This window comes from Oryzias latipes, chromosome 5, assembly GCF_053564925.1.
Source record: "Oryzias latipes strain Hd-rR chromosome 5, Olatipes_Hd-rR_3.1".
NCBI classification, from domain to species: domain Eukaryota; kingdom Metazoa; phylum Chordata; class Actinopteri; order Beloniformes; family Adrianichthyidae; genus Oryzias; species Oryzias latipes.
Genome location: NC_136241.1, coordinates 637603 through 656087, shown reverse-complemented (window position 1 = coordinate 656087; position 18485 = coordinate 637603). Strand labels below are relative to the sequence as shown.

The 18485-nt window shown below is 40.9% G+C and overlaps 1 protein-coding gene across 4 annotated transcripts in view; it reads left to right on the top strand.

Moving 5' to 3' along the window:
• Nucleotides 1–772: 772 nt before the first annotated feature.
• Nucleotides 773–18485, top strand: part of LOC144992072 (SLIT-ROBO Rho GTPase-activating protein 3-like) — a 104820-nt gene continuing 87107 nt past the window's right edge. For 2 of the 4 annotated variants that reach the window (XM_078946713.1, XM_078946712.1), the window contains exon 1: nucleotides 773–1238. In XM_078946713.1, the coding sequence (XP_078802839.1) occupies nucleotides 1172–1238 (67 nt within the window). In that variant the 5' untranslated portion in view covers nucleotides 773–1171. The remainder of the gene's footprint in view (nucleotides 1239–18485) is intronic. The other 2 variants (XM_078946715.1, XM_078946714.1) reach the window with 1 other exon arrangement.

Here is an 18485-nt window from a genome sequence, read left to right as displayed (position 1 = left end):
GCGGTTCTGGGGCAAAAGGAGGTCCAACCCGGTACCAGCAAGGTGGGCCTAATAAAGCGGCCAGTGAGTGTAAATCGTTATAAACAATTTCTCACAAAGGTCTTGCATGAACAGTTTTTACTTAAACATAAAAAACATCTCCATGTCTTGCCTTTTAATGTGGATCAAACTTGCCTGCCTGGTTCTGATTCCAGTTAAAGTAACTCTTCATTTTCATATTTAATACTTCCCACTATTGGCCATCCAATATGTTGGTGGAAGACTTTTTGACCATAAATAACAAAACGACTGCCATGTCATACATGTAATTGTTTTCTCTTTCTTACCAAACTCAAAGCTTGCAGGATGCATCCAGCTCCATGTCTGCAACAACGGTGACCTCCAGTGGCTTTCACTGCAAACATTTGAATACCTGATAAAGAATTGTCCTGTGCTATTTTGGGGGAAAAAACAACATTTAAAAGATTAATGGGAAATATCTGAATCGTAATGAAAGCTAGTTATGAAACCTCATAAATATTTTTCTAGTGAATCTATCAACATTTTGGGGCAAATATTGCATTCAAAATTATCTGTATTTGGCACAAACAGCAGTTTTACAGGTTGTCATAGCTCTGCTGCATGGATTTTTGTTAGCCCATAGACAAAGAGAGCCTCATTTTCACACAGAAAACACCAACATGTACCAAATCCATCCATGCATCACCAATTCTGAATGCAAACTTGAATGCAGCCCTCTCTGCTGCTGTTCACAATGATTTCCCTTCAAGTTCACACTGAAGAATTGTGTGGGGGCCACTGTGGGAGGGGGTCAAGTCTGCCATTGGCTTCCACATCCATTCAGCCAGACCTGCCTCGCGTTCAGCTGCAAGAGGCAGATGAGGGAAACAGCAGATCTGGCTGTGTGGGCGCTGAAGCTGCCTTTTCTTCCGACTGCAAGAAATGCGCATCCGACGTGAACGGCTGCAGAAGAAGAGCAGAGGAGGAGTGGTCGAGGACGCATGATCGACGCGCCTTTGGACCGCAGCCGAGCCGGAAAGAGGATTGCTGAAGTTGCTCCGATGCGTCGCCTGTGATCGCCGGACGGCGCTGCGGACTCGCGGCGCAGCTTTGCGGCAGCTGAGGCGCCAATTCCGGCTGGCTGAGGATTGCACAGTCTGCTCTCTCCAAAATGTCATCTCAGGCTAAAGTCAAGAAGGACAAAGAGATCATCGCCGAGTATGAGACCCAAGTGAAAGGTTGGTGAGACGCAGGCCACGCGTGGAGACACCATTGCATAACTTTGTCATCCAGATACCAGTTAAAGGGTGGAGTTGTTGATGGTGTGGTTTTAGTGATTGTTTTTACATGTATGTGTCTTTTGCGTGTTCTGGTTCTGACTTTTGCTGCACACATACAGACAGACAGACAGACAGTAACTTGATAGAAGCAGTCGAGTGCTCCAGCATGCACTGCAGAGCCCTGCATGTGTGGCCATGCAAGCAGCACAGCTTCTTCACGTTTGCAGATCTGTGGTGAGAAAAACAGCAAGATTACTGGGTCTGTTTTCTATCTGGCATGAAAGGCTTTATGCTAAAGTAAAAGAAGCTAAATCATGCAATCATGTAGAAAAACTAAGATTTCTGGAAATGTCTCCTTTGCTCCAGGATAAATATGGAGGAAATGTCTTGAAAAAGGTCACACAGCCAACAGTTCAGAAAGTCCATAAAAAATGCACGCTGTCCATATGAATTATGGACCATGAAAGGATTTTACTGTCTCATGGTAAATATATGACTTTATGAACCACCCAGAGAAGAAAACGCCAGGAATGCAGTACTGAACCAGACAGTCAGGTTGTGCCAGGTTGACCTGCCTTTTTACTGTTAAACCAGCCTGAAAGTATCCTACCTGACACTTGTGCTTTAAAGTATAGGTCCAGCATGGGGAACTTTTTATGTTAAATGATTCAGAGAATCAACACGTCATTTTTAATAACGAAAAATTCCATTAAAAAGTGCTGCAATTTCTTTTTTTTTACTTTAAAATTAATATTTTACTGAAATAAAATTAGACTTTAGGAAATTTCCACGAATAACAATTTAGCATTTTAAAGAGGAAAATGTATTTATCTTTAACAGTAATCTAACATCACATCAGCTTTAGGATAACTAAAATTTATTTATTTTAAATTATTTCAAATAAAAAGCCACATAATGCCAGCCCTTTTTGTGGAGTAAATATAAGAAAATATAAAAAATGTTCTTGTGGGCATGTTATTGCTATGGGGCATATTCAGAACAATTACTCAGTAGAACTAAATCATCTCACATAACATATGAATGGACTGATGTAAACATTTTTTCAATTGCAAGATGTGTTAAGTTTTTATTTACCTTTCCTTGGAACAATGTGTCATTTGTCATCTTCAGGTGTATCTCTGGTTTAAAATCTCCCACATTCTGTGCTTCATCACACTCTAGTTGCACAAAATTAACACGATTTCCTGGACTGTTTCTAATGTGTTGACAGTTTTTTGTTTCAGGGCTTAGTCAGAATGTGTTAAGTAAGCTACAGCCCATAGATCTGCATATTGGAATGTGGGAGGTCCCAGAGCGGGACTTGATGTTTTACCCTAAAGTCCCACCCTGATCATCTTTTGATCATTTTTCAAAGTGCTCCCTGTGGTCTTTGAATTATATTGATGATTTTTTAGCCACAATCTAAAAAGCTGAATGGTTTTCAAGGACATAGTTTCTGCAGAGCGGCAGGAGGTCATTAACCCTTGTGCTATCTTAGATGACCCCCCCCCCCCCCTTTCCATTGACGTGTTCTCCCTACCATGACAAAGGTGGATAAAGGTGGAAAGATTTCATGTAATCCATGGACACCAGTGAATATCACAAATCATTGAAGAAAAAAGGTTCAGAGCACTGTCTAGTGGGTCTAGATCAGTGTTTTTCAACCAGTGTGCCGCGGCACACTAGTGTGAAAATTGCCCTCATTCACTGATCTAAAAACATTTCCCATCAGGAAATCAGCTCTTTGTTCATCCAAACAGGTCCTGATAAAACACTGAGTAGTTAGGAATATGAAAGATCATAAAATACTTTTTTCTTTGTGTTTATTTGATTCTATTAAAGACATTTTGATAAGAATGATGGTAACGCGATTTAGCTGCAGCTATAACTGTTTTCTGAAAAGTCCCGCAGCTTTTACCGTCTCCACGACTCCACCAATCATTCTTGAAGGCTTAATCACATGTCATCAGTCTGACCAATCAGAAGTGTTTAAAGTATTCACTTCATTGTTCCAATTTAGCTCATAACTCAGTCAGTTCCAACAAAAACACCAGCTAAAGCTCGTCTTTAGCGGTGTAGCTTTCCACAGAATCCGGTATCAGACCGCGGAACAAGTGAACAAAACCATGAAGCTCAGAGACGCGAGTCTTTCTGCCGTTTTCTGGCAGTTTTTACACTACATCTCCCATGATGCATTGGCTTAAAGGGACAGCGCCTCAGCGTACAATAAGTCGTCCTACATATTAATTAAGTTAAGTTACATACAGTTTGTATGTAACTTAACTTTTATTACATCTTTTAGAAAAAACATCTGCAACTTCCTGCTTTTTCTGCCACAATTATCACAAAAATGCACTGAAAAACACTGGTCTAGATGACCCAACTCCCAACGTTAAAGTGCCTAGGATAGCACAAGGGTTAAAATTCACCTTAGAGTTGTGGACGGGTCTGTTGTCGATGAGCAACCCCACCCCTCCTTCCCATCTCATTTTTTTCAGTTGCTCCTGATTCCTAACTAATTGAACAGAGACATACTGCATTTTATTTTAAAAGCATGTCATCCACTAACATAAAAATGCCAGAGGAACATGGTAAAAACTCTATTTTCATCTGAGTGGATCTTTAAGTTTCATTAATAAACCAGAATTTTTATGACCAATAGGTTTAAAATACTTGTTTGGTTGCCGTGGAGGTTTGATTATTTTTGTGCACTTTGCTCATAAACTGGTTGTTTCTGCTTAAGGAAGCCTTTCTACTACGACAAGACAAAGGGACTGACTAATTCCTGTGTCATGTGACACTTTAACCATCTATTCTGTGAAGAGGATCTGCACTTTTCTTGTAAACTGAACCCAAACTGAAACATGAGTTTCAGGGCTGTTCCACATGGGAAGATGATAGCATATGCTAACTGCTTTACCAACGATAAGTTTAGTGTTACTATTTTAAGAAGCAGTCATGGGCTTTGGGAGGAAATTGATGGAGAAGTCCCCCGTGTGAAAACCCGCTAAGCACTAGAGAATGGTTGGGTTTCTTAGTGTCACAGCTGTCAAATAAATAAACCTTTCAAGAGAATGCAAGATTTTTTCTTAAACAAATCCTAGCATATGCCGTTTCTTTTTTGCTAAAACTACATACAACATCTACATTCCAGGAACTTGTAAGCATGTATCTGGAATGAAAAGTATGAAAAGTATTTAGCAGTTAAAGGTGTGGCGGAAAATGTGCTTGTTAGCCTTGAATCTCCCTTCCTTTCTCTGGTAGCACTTTGAGTTGGAAGCAGCCATCATAGCTCCATCTCTCTGCTCAGTTTCAGGAAAAGCTTTTAGGATGTCATTGGAAGCTGATTTGCTAACGGCTCATATCTCTTTGGGGCAGTGAGATCTTTATTCTGACACTGGCCTCCATTAATGTTGAGCTGCTGACTGCTCAGCCCTGTAATAAAATGGAGTTTTTTCACATTGATTTACTTGCGTTTTTATCCAGGGTATGAGCTAAGGATGTCTAAATGTCATTTTACAGTCAGTTACAATGTTCCTCGCTATTTGGCGGTTCGCCTTTTGCGGTCTCGCAGTTTGTAAACTTTCAGTCAGTGCAGTTCTGCAGGTCTTTTTATTCTCTCTTCAGAGCGCCGTGTTCTGCGTCCTGATCAGCTGTCAATCAATTTACTTGGTGCCCTGTCTCTTTACATGCAGCTTGGCAGAGTTGTATAAATCTTTGATTGTGAGCAGGTCTTTGTATTTATTCTATGGTACTGGGCTTATTTTTTCATGAAGGTATGAACTTTGAGAAATTAAACATGAGGAAAAATTGTGGAAATGTTCAAAAAAAAAAAAAAAAACCTTTAATCCTACTCAGGATGTCGCTTAGTTTATCACGGTTAATTTATAAAATCTACCCCCCCCCCCCATATCTGAAAATGACAATGACAGTGAGAATGTGGCGATTAAATAACAAACGTCTCTCACCACCACGACTACGGTTCTGATCGACTCAGAGCAGGGCGAAATTTTGACCAGATTTAAAGGGAGAACAGTTTATTTCCACTTTCCTTTGATGGGCTTTGTTTTGGTGGTGTCTCTCTCCTCCAGCAGCGCGTCCCCCATATCCTCCTTAATGTCCTGCAATGAGGCTCATTCTAAGTTTTTTTCACACTACTTTAAACGATTGCTTTTAACTTGAAAGCTGCGTCATGTAATGGCACCAAAGGATTGTGGGATGCGGCTGAGCATGGGTGTTTCTTTTATTGACCCCTGATTGTGGTGTCTAAGAGCTGAAGTCAGGTCCATGCTGTTTGGCTACTTTTGTGTGTGTCAAAGCAATTGCGCTTGTTGCTGGACATAGAACTATGCAGGCAGTCTCCCCTCTGAGACTGCCGGAGTGCTCCTGGCGGCTGTTAAATAAAAGCATAGAATAGAATAGAATATCTTTATTTCTATAGCTTCTTTCCTAGAGCAAGTCACAAAGTGCTTTACAAAGAGCATAAAATCATATCAAAACAAAAAAAGTAATAAAATACAATAATAATAATAATACTAAAACAAAACACAGTAAAACGAGGAGTAAATCAACTAAAAGCTCCCCTAAATAAAAACGTCTTGACCTGAGATTTAAAACACTCAACAGAGTCGATCTGACGAAACGACAATGGGAGGGAGTTCCAAAGACGAGGAGTAACAGCTTGAAATGACAGATCTCCTCTGGTCTTAAAGCGGGTTTTTGGAGTGCTTAAAAGATTCTGGTTGGAAGACCTCAATGATCGGGCCGAAGAGTATGGGGTTAAAAGGTCAGATAAGGCTGTAAAAACTAAAAGTAGAATTTTAAAATCAATTCGAAATTTGACAGGTAACCAATGTAAAGCTGACAGCAGAGGAGTGATGTGTGTCTGTTTACTGGTTCCTGTTAAAAGCCTTGCTGTTTAGGGAACGTTTGTTAAAACAGGTAAAAAGAGAGTTGCAGTAATCTAAACGAGAGGAAATAAAAGCATGGATAATTGTTTCCAGGTCTGATCGAGACAAGATACTTTTTAATTTTGCCACGTTCCTCAGATGATAAAAACAGTTTTTTACTATCTGTTTTGAGTGACCTTCCAGAGACGAAGACCTGTCAAACAACACCCCAATATTTCTGAGGCTGGACAGAGGAGCTTAGAGACCCAAGGTTTTGTCTGATGGAAGGGATTTTATGTTCAGGGACAAAAATAAGCGTCTTGGTTTTCTGGGTATTTAGGATTAAATTATTACCCTTCAGCCATGTTTTAATGCTCGTTAAGCAATTTAGCAAATTTTGTAGTTTGTAGTAATCATTTTCAGTGAAAGAACAGTAGAGCTGGATGTCGTCTGCATAGAAATGATATGAAATTTGTGGCTAAATTGATTAATAAGTTTCCCAAGAGCAATCATATATAAAATAAATAAAATAGGGCCTGGTACAGAACCCTGGGGAACGCCACAAGTTATTTCTTAAATTTCGGAGCTTGAAGAACCGACAGACACATTGAATATTCTTCCACTAAGATATGTAAACCAATTTAAAACTGACCCAGAGAGGGGGGGGGGGCTCGTGTGCAGTGATGGAGTAGACGTGTTTTCCCAAGGCTCTGCATCGGTCTTCTATAAACGCTTTTTTCCCTACATATACAATTACGTTTTTCGCCAAACTAAAGCCTAACTTGTCGTGAGATCCTTCAGCTTCATTTTTGAAGATCATGGGACCCAAGAAAGATGATGGGTGCGGCCAAACAACGTCGTCCTCGGCCGCTAGCGTTAGCAACGATGCTATATTACCTGCTATCAACAAATATGGCGCTGACATAGCTAAAGTTTCGCTGCAAATGGAAGAGATGAAGAAGTCTATGGAGGGTCGTTTGGATACTATCAAAGCCCATCTTTCAACATTACAGAATGATCACGGCCAAGTACAGCGACGGCTGGACGACATGGAGGAAATTTTGTCCCAGACGGATGTTCGCATCACCGCATTGGAAGCTACATGTGTTGAGCTACAGGCGGCTAACAGTCACCTGAAGTCAAAAATAAATGACATGGAGAGCCGCTCTTGAAGGCAGAATATCCGGATTGTGGGCATAAGAGAGGGAGAGGACAAGGGGAATCCTACTGAGTTTGTGACACGGCTGATACCCGAACTACTCGGCCAGAATAATTTGGCCAAGCCCGTTCAAATTGACCGTGCTCACCGTAGCCTGAAGCCGAAGCCTTCATCTTCCCGGATTACACAGCAGAGGTTGCATCACAACGTCAAGCTTTCAACACAGTGAAGAAGAAGCTGATTGAAGCTGGTGCAAAATGCTCCTTAAGATTCCCAGCCAAACTTCATACGGTCTACAACAACGAGGTGAAGGTGTTCACCTCTCCAGCAGATGCTGAATGGTTTGTTACCTCCCTAGGGAATAACTCCTAAGTTAAAAAGACTGATGAGTCGTTTTCTTACTTCTTATAGAAGATTTGAATATTACTTTGCATAGCTCGATTGTTCTTTGTATAGGCTTTATACGTGATTTTCTAGATGTATATGTTTAAAATGTAGGTTTACATATTGTTATTTTACATCTAGTTTCATGGGCAGAAGACCACGCAGTGTGTGGGTGTTTTTTTTCTCTTTTTCTCTCTTTTTCTTCATGTTTGGACGCCAACGTGCTCTGTCATCCAGCAGCCCCCTATCCGTGAGTGGGACTTGCCGCTTTGTTCCGGTTTTTTATGCGGCTTACAGGGATGGGTTTTTGTTTTGTTTTGTTGTTGTTGTTGTTTCTCTCTTTTTTATTTTGTGCTGTTTACCTGCCAGTGTGGATTTATTTATTTATTTTTTTTGCACTCTCACCTCATATACCTTCCTTCTTTTTTCTCTTTCATTGAATGCAAGTTAATCCAACTGTATCCGGTTTAAACCTGGTCACATTTACATCATGGAATTTGTAGGGATCTGGGAAAAGCTCTCAAGAGGGGTAAAGTCTTTATGCATCTAAAATCTTTGTCATCTGATATAATTTTCCTTCAGGAAACCCATATTCATCCTACTGAACAAACGCGCCTGAAGGCTCAATGGGTATCACAAGTTTACCAATCCCCCTTTTCCTCAAGGGCAAGAGGAGTTGCCATCCTAATCCGTAGGACCATTCCTTTTGTTTAAAAATCTATGGTTGCTGATCCAGGTGGGAGGTATGTTTTGGTTACAGGCACCATTAACTCTGTTCCGCTGGCACTTTTAAACATGCTCCAAATTTCGATTGTCCTGATTTTTTTTGCAAGGTTTTTCGTCTTGCCGCGGATCAGCCTAATCATCACATTATAATTGGAGGTGACTAACTGTTTTCTTGACAGTCGATTGGATAGATCCTCTTCGGCCACTGCCCCTACTCTCAAATCCATCCCAATTTTGAATAATCTAATTAAGTTCTTGAATTTAGTTGACATCTGGAGGCACCAACATCCAGTAGATAAGCAGTACTCATTTTTCTCCCAGGTACATGGCAGTTTCTCTCGGACTGACTTTTTGGTCGACGCGAGTTTAATTTCTTACATTGTCCTTTCAGTGTACAATCCTATATTAATCTCTGATCATTCCCCTCTTAATATAAAAATTGATTTCAAGTTAGACAAACAAATGTATAACTGGAAATTTAATCCTGCGAGGAACTTGGACAAATCCTTCTTGGAATACATTTCCACCAAGATCTCAGAGTTCTTAAAATTTAATGACAATGGCATGGTGTCAGATTCTACGTTGTGGGAATCATTGAAAGTTGTAATTAGAGGTAACATTATTTCATATCAATCTTTTAATAAAAAAGCTAGACAAAAGCGATCGTGTGAAATTGAGTCGCAACTTCCCTTGCTGGAAGAATCATACCGTATCTCTAAATCTGCGACAGTCTTAAACGATATGTTGAAAGCTAAACTTGAATATGGCCGTATTCTCGGTGAACGGGTTTGTGATTATATACGCAAACTTAAACAAAAGCAGTTTGAGCTCGGTGATAAAGTTGATTCTGTTCTTGCCAGACAACTCAAGGGTGTTCAGGCTGAAAGGGCAATTCTTAAACTGACATCCTCCAATGGCGAAATTATTACAGATCCACTTAGAATTAATAAAATATTTTATGACTCCTACAAAAACTTGTACACTTCAAAAGCTGGGTCCTCCGAGGAGGAAATATTCGGTTTTCTTAACAGCCTGGACATTCCTACTTTGAGTGATACAGCAAGACAACAGTTGGAAGCCAACTTCACGCTAGAAGAAGTTAAGTCTGCCATCCGCTCGTTTCCAAACGGCAAGGCTTGCGGACCTAACAGATTCGGGATCGAGTTTTACAAGGCACATATCAATATTCTTGCACCTCTGTTGCTTCGCATGATTAATGATTCCATAACTCAAGGCTGCTTCCCAGACACATTATATGATGCTAATATCTGTCTCTTGCTGAAAAAAGGGAGAGATGCTGGTAATGCTGCATCATATCGTCCATTAAGTCCGTTAAATAGTGATCAGAAAATTATTGCCAAGGTTTTAACAAATAGATTGAATGACCACATTGGCATGCTTATTCATAGCGATCAAACAGGGTTTATTCCAGAACGGTATGCATTTTCAAACACTCGACGGCTTCTAAATGTTCTGTATACCACAAAACTCCCTCGTGCTGCCGTGCTCTCTTTGGATGCCCAGCAGGCCTTTGATCAAATAGAGTGGAATTATATGTTTTGTGCAGTCCAGAAGTTCGGTTTCGGGGACAGATTTATGACCGTGATGAAAATGCTTTATTCTCGCCCCAAATCCTATGTGATTACTAATAACAATAGGGTTACCCCTTTCCAATTACACCGCGGCACCAGGCAGGGTTGCTGTCTCTCTCCAATCCTCTTTGCTCTTGCACTTGAACCGCTCGCTATGGCTATTAGAGCAAACCAGGACATTGTTGGGATAAAGCATGGCACCTCCGAGAGCATAATTGGCCTGTACGCAGATGATGTTGTCCTTACACTGTCCGATATGGAAGAATCTATTCCTCCTCTTCTTGACCTGATAAACACTTTTGGTCAATTTTGTGTTGTGTGTGTTTAAAACTTTGTTGAAAAAGCAATAAAAAAATATGAAAAAAAATAAAAAACTGACCCAGAGAGACCTTAGTCATTGTGAAGATGTTCAATTAAAATTTTATGATCCACAGTGTCAAAAGCAGATTTCAAGTCTAAAAGCATAAGGACGGTATACTGGCCTGAATCAGCTGCCGTAAGCATTTGAAACTCTTAGGAGAGCTGTCTCTGTTGAATGGTTCTTCTTAAAGCCAGACTGAAAAGAATCTGATATATTGTGTTCTTCCAGGTACATATTTAGTTGGACAGCGACCACTTTCTCCAAGATTTTAGAAATAAAAGGAAGCTTCGAGATTGGTCTGAAATTTTTGGGATCTGACTGGTCCAAATTAGGCTTTTTCAGGACAGGATTTATTAAAGCATGCTTTAAGAACTTAGGGACTGATCCTGAAGTCAAAGAAAGATTAATGAGGTCTACAACAGTAGAACCTATACTGTCAAACACTTTCAGGAAGACAGAGGTGGGAATTGTGTCAAGAGGGCAGGACGAAGGTTTGATCCTTGTCAGCAGAGAATGAACGTCCTCCACTGTCACAGGAGAGAAATTAGACCAAGACTGCAGACACTGAAGGCTCTGAGAGAGTTGAACACTGGCTAAAGGAGGGATGTTTGCTCCAACATCCAAAACCTTAGCTAAGAAACCTTGAAGAAATGAACTGCAGTCAGGCTGAGAAAGCTTTGGGAAATTAGAGGCACAAGGTGAAACTAGAGAATCTAGAGTGTTGAATACAACCTTAGGATTTGTCCTATTTGTAGAAATAAGTTTGGAAAAGTAAGCTGATCTGGCCAGTCTTATCATTTCATTTAGAGCACAGATCAGATCTTTAAGATGCAACCTGTGTACTTCCAAATTGGTTGATTTCCAGAAACGCTCCACCTTGTGACAAAGCCTTCTGGAGCAGCGGATTTCTTCATTTATCCATGGAATAGAGATTTTAGAGGAGGCAATTTTCACTCTGACAGGAGCAACCTCGTTCAAAATGGATTCACAGTGACTGCTAAAAGATTGCATAAAAGAATCCACATCATAAAAACTCTTAAAAGAATTCATGTCAAACAGGTCAATAAAACAATCAGCAACATTCTAACCTAGAACACGACGCTGAGATATAAAAGGAGACTGAGATGGTGAAAGAGGGAATGTCATATTAAAAGAGATCAAACTGTGGTCACTTACATGACTGTCTGTCACACAGAGCTGATCTATGTCTAGGCCTAGAGAAAAGACCTGGGGCCTCATTTATATACGTTGCGTACGCACAAAAGAAGGCGTACGTCACTCTCTACGCAATAGTTGATGTTTATAAAAATCAAGCAAGCTCTGACCCAGGCATACACACAAAAACGGGTGAAATGAGAAATGGCGACACCGTCGGCAGATGGAAGAAACACGTGAAAATGACAAAACTGCCTCTCATAAATAACATGAAGTCTTCACAAAGCAAGTCTTACAATTAACAGCTACACGAACACCCGTTTGATCGATCAGCAGTGAAACAAAAAAAAAAAGCAAACGAAAATTATAACAGAAATTCAAATGAACACATATTTGCAAAAAGAAAAGTGAAATATGTTCTGCAATATTGGCATGTTGTGCAATTCATCCTCATAAATAATATAGTTAACAGAACGAAATAATGTACAAAACTTATATTCTCGTCAATGTGTCCGTCTGGCGGAGCAGATATAGGTGCAATTAGATAGACAGATAGATAGACAGACAGACAGATGTATTAATTGTCCACTGGGGAAAGTTGTTTTCATAGTAAAACATTTCTTCATAAGCTACGGAATTATGGTATTCATGAATATGCCTTTAGTTTGTTTTATTTTTGATAAAACAATGTATGGCGTATGTCTCAACCATTCAGAAAGCAACAAGAAATTACATTTGCGCTGATCAATTTCCCATTTCCACGTGGATTAATACCGACATCTGTAGCTTGCAATTAAATGGATGGAAATAAAATGCCCCATCACAATGCGTAATGACGCACAATGGCTGATCTTGCGCTCTTAGAAGATGTGGCAAATGGAAGAATTCAGAGTGAACGCATCTTTAGACAGCAAGAAGACTTGCTGGCAAACGAGGACCAGTGGCTTATGAGCCGGTTCAGACTTCCTCTAGCCGTCCTGTTGGACCTCTGCGGGCTCCAAACAACATTTTTCTCTTCTTTCCACCTCACCAAGGATAACTCCTACTTCACATTGAGTGAAGTTATGTTTTTTTTGATTTCCTATCTGTGTTTGCCATGATTTCGCAATCAATGAATATTCATTTGTGGGCGTTTCACGGACTATTTATGGGCAACTATGGGCGTGTCATGAAGCCGCAAAAGCTGCGCTACATTTAGAAATGATTGTGATTTATTAAGGGAAAGGTCCGTAGGATGTGCGTGCGCACGGTTTTATAAATCCAAATATTTCTGTGCGTACGCACGTCCTATGTTTCATCCGTATGCCACTTCTGATGCAAATCCTACGCAAAGTTTTATAAATGAAGCCCCAGGTCCAAAGTGTGACCTTTGATATGGGTGGGACCTGTAACATGCTGAATAAAATTAAATGACTCAGTTAAAAATGATAATTCTGATGCAAAAACATAAGAAGAATCATCAATATGAATATTAAAATCACCCACTAAAAGCACTTTATCAAATGTGATAATACTAGATAAAAACTCAGTAAACTCATCCAAGAAAACTCGTGCAGGGCAAGGAGGTCGGTAAATTAGAATGCAACAGCGGATTAGATCCAACCTTGATGATTTGAAGTTCGAATGAGGCGAAAGAGTCGAAGTTCAGTTTGGTGTTGGGGAAAAGGTCCTGATGTATGAGAGCCAGTCCACCCCCGCGCCGTCCAGAGGAGCGGGGGTTGCTCATAGCGGAGCAGTCCAGGGGGCACAGTTCGTTCAGGTGGATGTGGTCCGTCTCCCACTGCCATGTCTCCGTGAGGCACAGGAAGTCCAAACCCTCCGTTGTGAAAGTGTCATTCAAATAAAATGACTTGTTTGAAATGGTCCGCGCGTTCAGTAGCGCAAACCTCAACGTGTCCGTGGTGATTATTGAAGGTCCAGACCGCCTAGATCCCCGAACATCTTGGCACAGAGGTCGTAGATTGCAGGGTTTGATCCCTCAGCGGCGCGGGCGGGGGGAGCAAGGCCTGCAGGCGCTTGACAACCCCTCGAAACCGATGACAGGTGTCAGCCAGCTGACCGCAGGCTCCAGCGAGCGGCGTGAAGGGCAAAAACTTTTAAGCTCAGCAAGCTTTTCCTTGGTTTGCCCAGTAAACGGTGGCGTCTTTTCTAAGGGGAAGGGGCCCTGGCGGGAGAGCGGCAGAGTAACCCTGGAATTCCCTCCAGAAACGTTGGTGAAGATTTTTGGCCACCGGAGTGATGTGAATCCGAAACGGAATAAATTAGCCGCATCATTGAATAAGCCGCAGGGTTGAAAGTTCGTGACAAAAGTAGCGGCTTATAGTCCGGAAAATACGGTAATTGTCAAAAAACAGTATTTTATTAAAATCACAACAAAGGAAACAGTATACATGTGTAAAAATGTAAGAGAAATAATATTTAACCTCAAGTAAACATAAAGAAAACATCAATGAAAATGCAATGTGATTGACATTTTTAAGTTAATAAAAATTGGTTAAATAATTTTATACAAATCTGTAATATACAGTCGGGTAAAAAGGTATTTTGTCAGCCACCAATTGTGAATGTTCTCCCACTTGAAAAGATGAGAGAGGCCTGTAATTTTCATCGTAGGTAAACCTCAACAAAAGTTCAACTCAATACTTTTTTATAGACCCTTTGTTGGCTCTGATAGAAGCCAAACGTTTTCTGTAAGTCTTCACAGGTTTTCACAAACTATTGCTGGTATTTTGGCCCATTCCTCCATGCAGATCTCCTCTAGAGCAGTGATGTTTTAGGGCTGTCGCTGGGCAACACGGACTGTCAACTCCCTCCAAAGATTTGTTCTTTGGAGTTCTTTGATTTGGGGAATTACCACTGTCCCGGTCTCTAGATGACAGTCTCCAGCATGTGCCCAGCAATCTCTTTGATTGTGGCCAGAGGTCGTTCTTCAGTCCCTCTGTCAACTGGAAAGTCCAGTCTTGAGTTGTAGTTGGTTCAATAATTGACCAAAATTGTCCTTAATTATTTATAATTGATAAATAATCAACATTATAGAAGAAGAGTTAATGGCATCAAGAGGAGCCAGTTGAGGTTGCTTGGGAATCTGGTCAGGATGCCTCCTGGACGTCAAGAGGACATGTCCCACTGGGTGGAGGCTTCGGAGAAGAGCCAGGACAAACTGGAGAGACTACATCTCTCTGCTGGCCTGAGAAGAATGTGGATAGTTTTAACTGAAAAGTTTACTTTCCTAAGACATTTATTGAATTTGATGAATATATTTATTTCTGCAGCGCAGAAATAGAAATTCTCATCCGGGTTGTGGGTGGGACTGTCGGCGCAGAAGTTAGCTCTGCTAATTTCCCAGCATTCCTTTGTTTACATGCTCTCCCGCTAGCATATAGCACCTCACAAGTCCAAGCTAACATTAGCATAGCAAAAAAAAAAAAAATTCGATATCAGAACTATCCAGCCATAGAGTCTGGACCTAAATGGGAGATCGAGCTTAGTACAAATTATTTTAACCAAGAGTAAATGAGATATGTACAAACAAACAAATAAACAAGAATAAATGGAGAATTCATTCAGAATTCAACAGTTTAGGATCTAAAAATAGCAGACACATATGAAGGCCACATGCAAAAATGTGATTGCATTTTGATGCTTTACTTGCAAATTTAAGAAGAGAAATCCATTTAGATTAGCTCTTTATGGTGTTTTCTCACTCTTTGACTCAACTACCATGGAATTTAGATGATTTAAGTCACAAAGGCCCACTAATTGCTATGTTTACTCATTTGTTTTAGTCCAAGAGCACAGTGGAGTTCCTTCCCTTTGAGTGTCATTGCAGCCTCATTCATCATCACAGGCTGTTTGCTATGTATTTTGAGAAGTAAGTTGCCCTTGTCCTTGGCCATTATGCTAAGCAGCCTGACTCCACTGCTGTGACTGCTAGAGGAGGGAACTGGCACACTCTCATTGAAATGCCTCCAGAGGCATGTAACCAGGCAACTGGGCAAGTGTAGGGGCCAGAAAGGGGAGATCACTGCATCTCCATACTGATGGAATAAATATTTACTTTGTTTCTCTGTCTTGCTCAATCATTCACAGCTTCACACAGATGCTGAGGAAGAGATCTCTTTAATCAATGCATATATCACATCCTAAAATGAACAAAAGGGCTTCTCTTAAAGGGACATTTTTTCCAACTGAAACATCCTTTTTAGATTACCAAATTCATGTGGCAGCAGTGGAATCATTAATCATCTCAGTATTTCTCAAATGGTTCTGAAGATTTTCTGTTGAAAGGAACTTTGTTTAAATTCCCTTGTGCACATCTGTGTGTTTAGTCAACACATGCCACTTCAATGGTGCTTTGGCCTGGAACAATAAATACTGCTGAAGTTGCAACAGTTCAGCATGTTAGAAGCAGTTCTGCCGACAGTTTTTTATGATAATTCTGGATAATTGTCCTGTGGAGAAATTATTTAATGCTGTTGTTACTTAGCAACTTCTTTTCCTACATGATGTGCTAAAAGAAGCAGCAGTTAAGCTACCGATACTGTGGTAATTCTGCATCATTTACATATTGTTACTGTTATTTTATAATTAAGAAATGAAAGCTGTTTTCTGAAACATTTATTCCAGATTTCTTAACCTTCTGTGTTGAGAATTAATATTGCTGTTTTCTTGAAGAGAAAAAGCAGGGTTGTGAAACAATTAGTCAGTTAACCCTTGTGCTCTCTTAGATGACCCCCCCCTTACTTTGACGGGTTCTCAGTACCATGACAAAGGTGGATAAAGTTGGAAAGATTTCATGTAATTTGTGAAGATCACAAATCATTGAAGAAAAAAGGTTCAGAGCACTGTCTAGTGGGTCTAGATGACCCAACTCCCAACGTTAAAGTGCCTAGGATAGCACAAGGTTTGATCAGATTGATCTGTCCGAGGCAAGTTTTTATTTGAATCAAATTAACCTATACCAAGATAAAATCATTTCAAAATGAAGCAAATTAATCATATGGATTTTAGAAAATACGGTTTGGATTGAGGATTGAGGATAGGATTATCTTGCTATTAGGTAAAACCACAAAGGGCAACACAGCGTACAACCCACATGTGATGCAGGAAAAAATTATCAGTCCGTCATTCCAGTCCAATGCGAGGAAAGTCATGTGACCATACAGTTTGCTAGAATGTTCCCTTTGGATTCAACAGTGGGCTGAACTTTAGGAAACTACGAAAATAATGTTTCATAATGTTTGACATTCATTCTTGTTTACTTGTTAGTTTGGACACATACCGTAAATTCCGGACTACAAAGCGCACCCGATTACAAGCCGCACCCACCCATTTTCACCTGTTTAATTGCTTTTAAACATACACAAGCCGCATTGGAGTAAAAGCCGCATGGATTAGGCAACACAGTAAACCTGACCAATCACGTCCTGACTCCCAAACCAAGTGAGATTTATAACCACACTGTGGGAGGAGTCAGCCTTGCCTCGAGCTCATGCATTTAGAGTACACCCATATCTGCTAAAAAGCATGGACCTTTATTCTGTTCACAAGTTCCTCAGTTATGGTTTTTTAATTTATTTTTATTTTTTTGTTTTTTTTACTTATTGACAATCTAGGTATCATACATAAAATTACAAACAGTAACCATCTAATCAACATTACATCCCTCAGTTATGATGAGGAAATTTACATCCGCGATCCCCCATTTCCCATGAGTCTTAGGGGCTAAAGGCGGGGCCTCGCCACACTGTTGTACGTGTTTAAGAATGAGCAAGTATCAGCAGTGCATGGAGGGGTGAACGGGAAAAGCTCTCCTTCCGCTTGTGTCGCGGCAGCGTTATGGGAGTAACGGGGCTGGTTAAGAGAATACACCGGTAAAATAAAGCAGCGGCGACTGAAAAGCGCGCGCCTCAGCGCGATACGCGCGCCTCAGCGCGATGCGTGCGTAAGAAGTTTCCTTCCACAACAAACACTGTTGCTCCGCGGACGCCTCTCTGCGCTCCGCGCTTGCCCCGCGCGCTCCCCTTCCTATCTTCTCCGACACCTCTGGCTAGGGCGGCTCCAGGGAGGAGAAAATCGTGTCTGTGCAGAGCAATCGGACTTAATGCTGTACGTTTTGTGTATGAGGGGCGGATGCGTTGTTACGTGTGGGAGCCTTCAGACTGCCATCGACCCCGCAGCTCTATGTGATGAGCAGCAGGAGAACATGTCTCCAGCTCACACGGAGGCTGTGAGCTTTTCAATGCAAAATTCCGGACAGTCCTTAGAAACCGTAAAATCAATCACGTGGATTTGTGTTTCCAGTCGTGTCCCGGCAAAATAAAGGCTGATGTTATTCCCACATATTTACGTGCAGCCAGCCGAGTCACTATGACTCAGAGGTAAATTCACTCCGGAGCATGCGCTGTTCTCTCCGTCACGCAGCTGACCAGCTTTTCCAAACCCGTTGGTGATGTTGGATTTTTTTATGCTGCTTTTAACTATTGCTTTTAACTTGAAAGCTTCATCATATCGTAGCAGCGATCACGTGCACGTTGGGTCTAATGGCACCAAAGGATTCTGGGATGTGGCCGGGCATGCGTGTTTCATTTTGTTGAACCATGACTGAAGTGTCTAAGACCTGAAGTGAGGTCCATGCTGTTTGGCTGTTTAATGTGTTGAAAAACAAATGACTTGTGCTTGGAAAGTACGTACATGGCGGCCGCCAATTAAATCCATAAATTAGCCGCGTCACTGAACAAGCCGCAGGGTTGTTAGCGCAGGAAAAAAGTAGCGGCTTATAGTCCGGAAATTACGGTATTTATTTTACACTTGATTATCTTGCAAGAAATACAAGGAATCTGGAAAACTTCCCTGTTCAGTAGCAGGAATTTCTCTCTGAGTCACACTGTTGAAGTTTTGGCTAAGATGTCCTGGATCCATTTTAGGTCAGAGAATGAA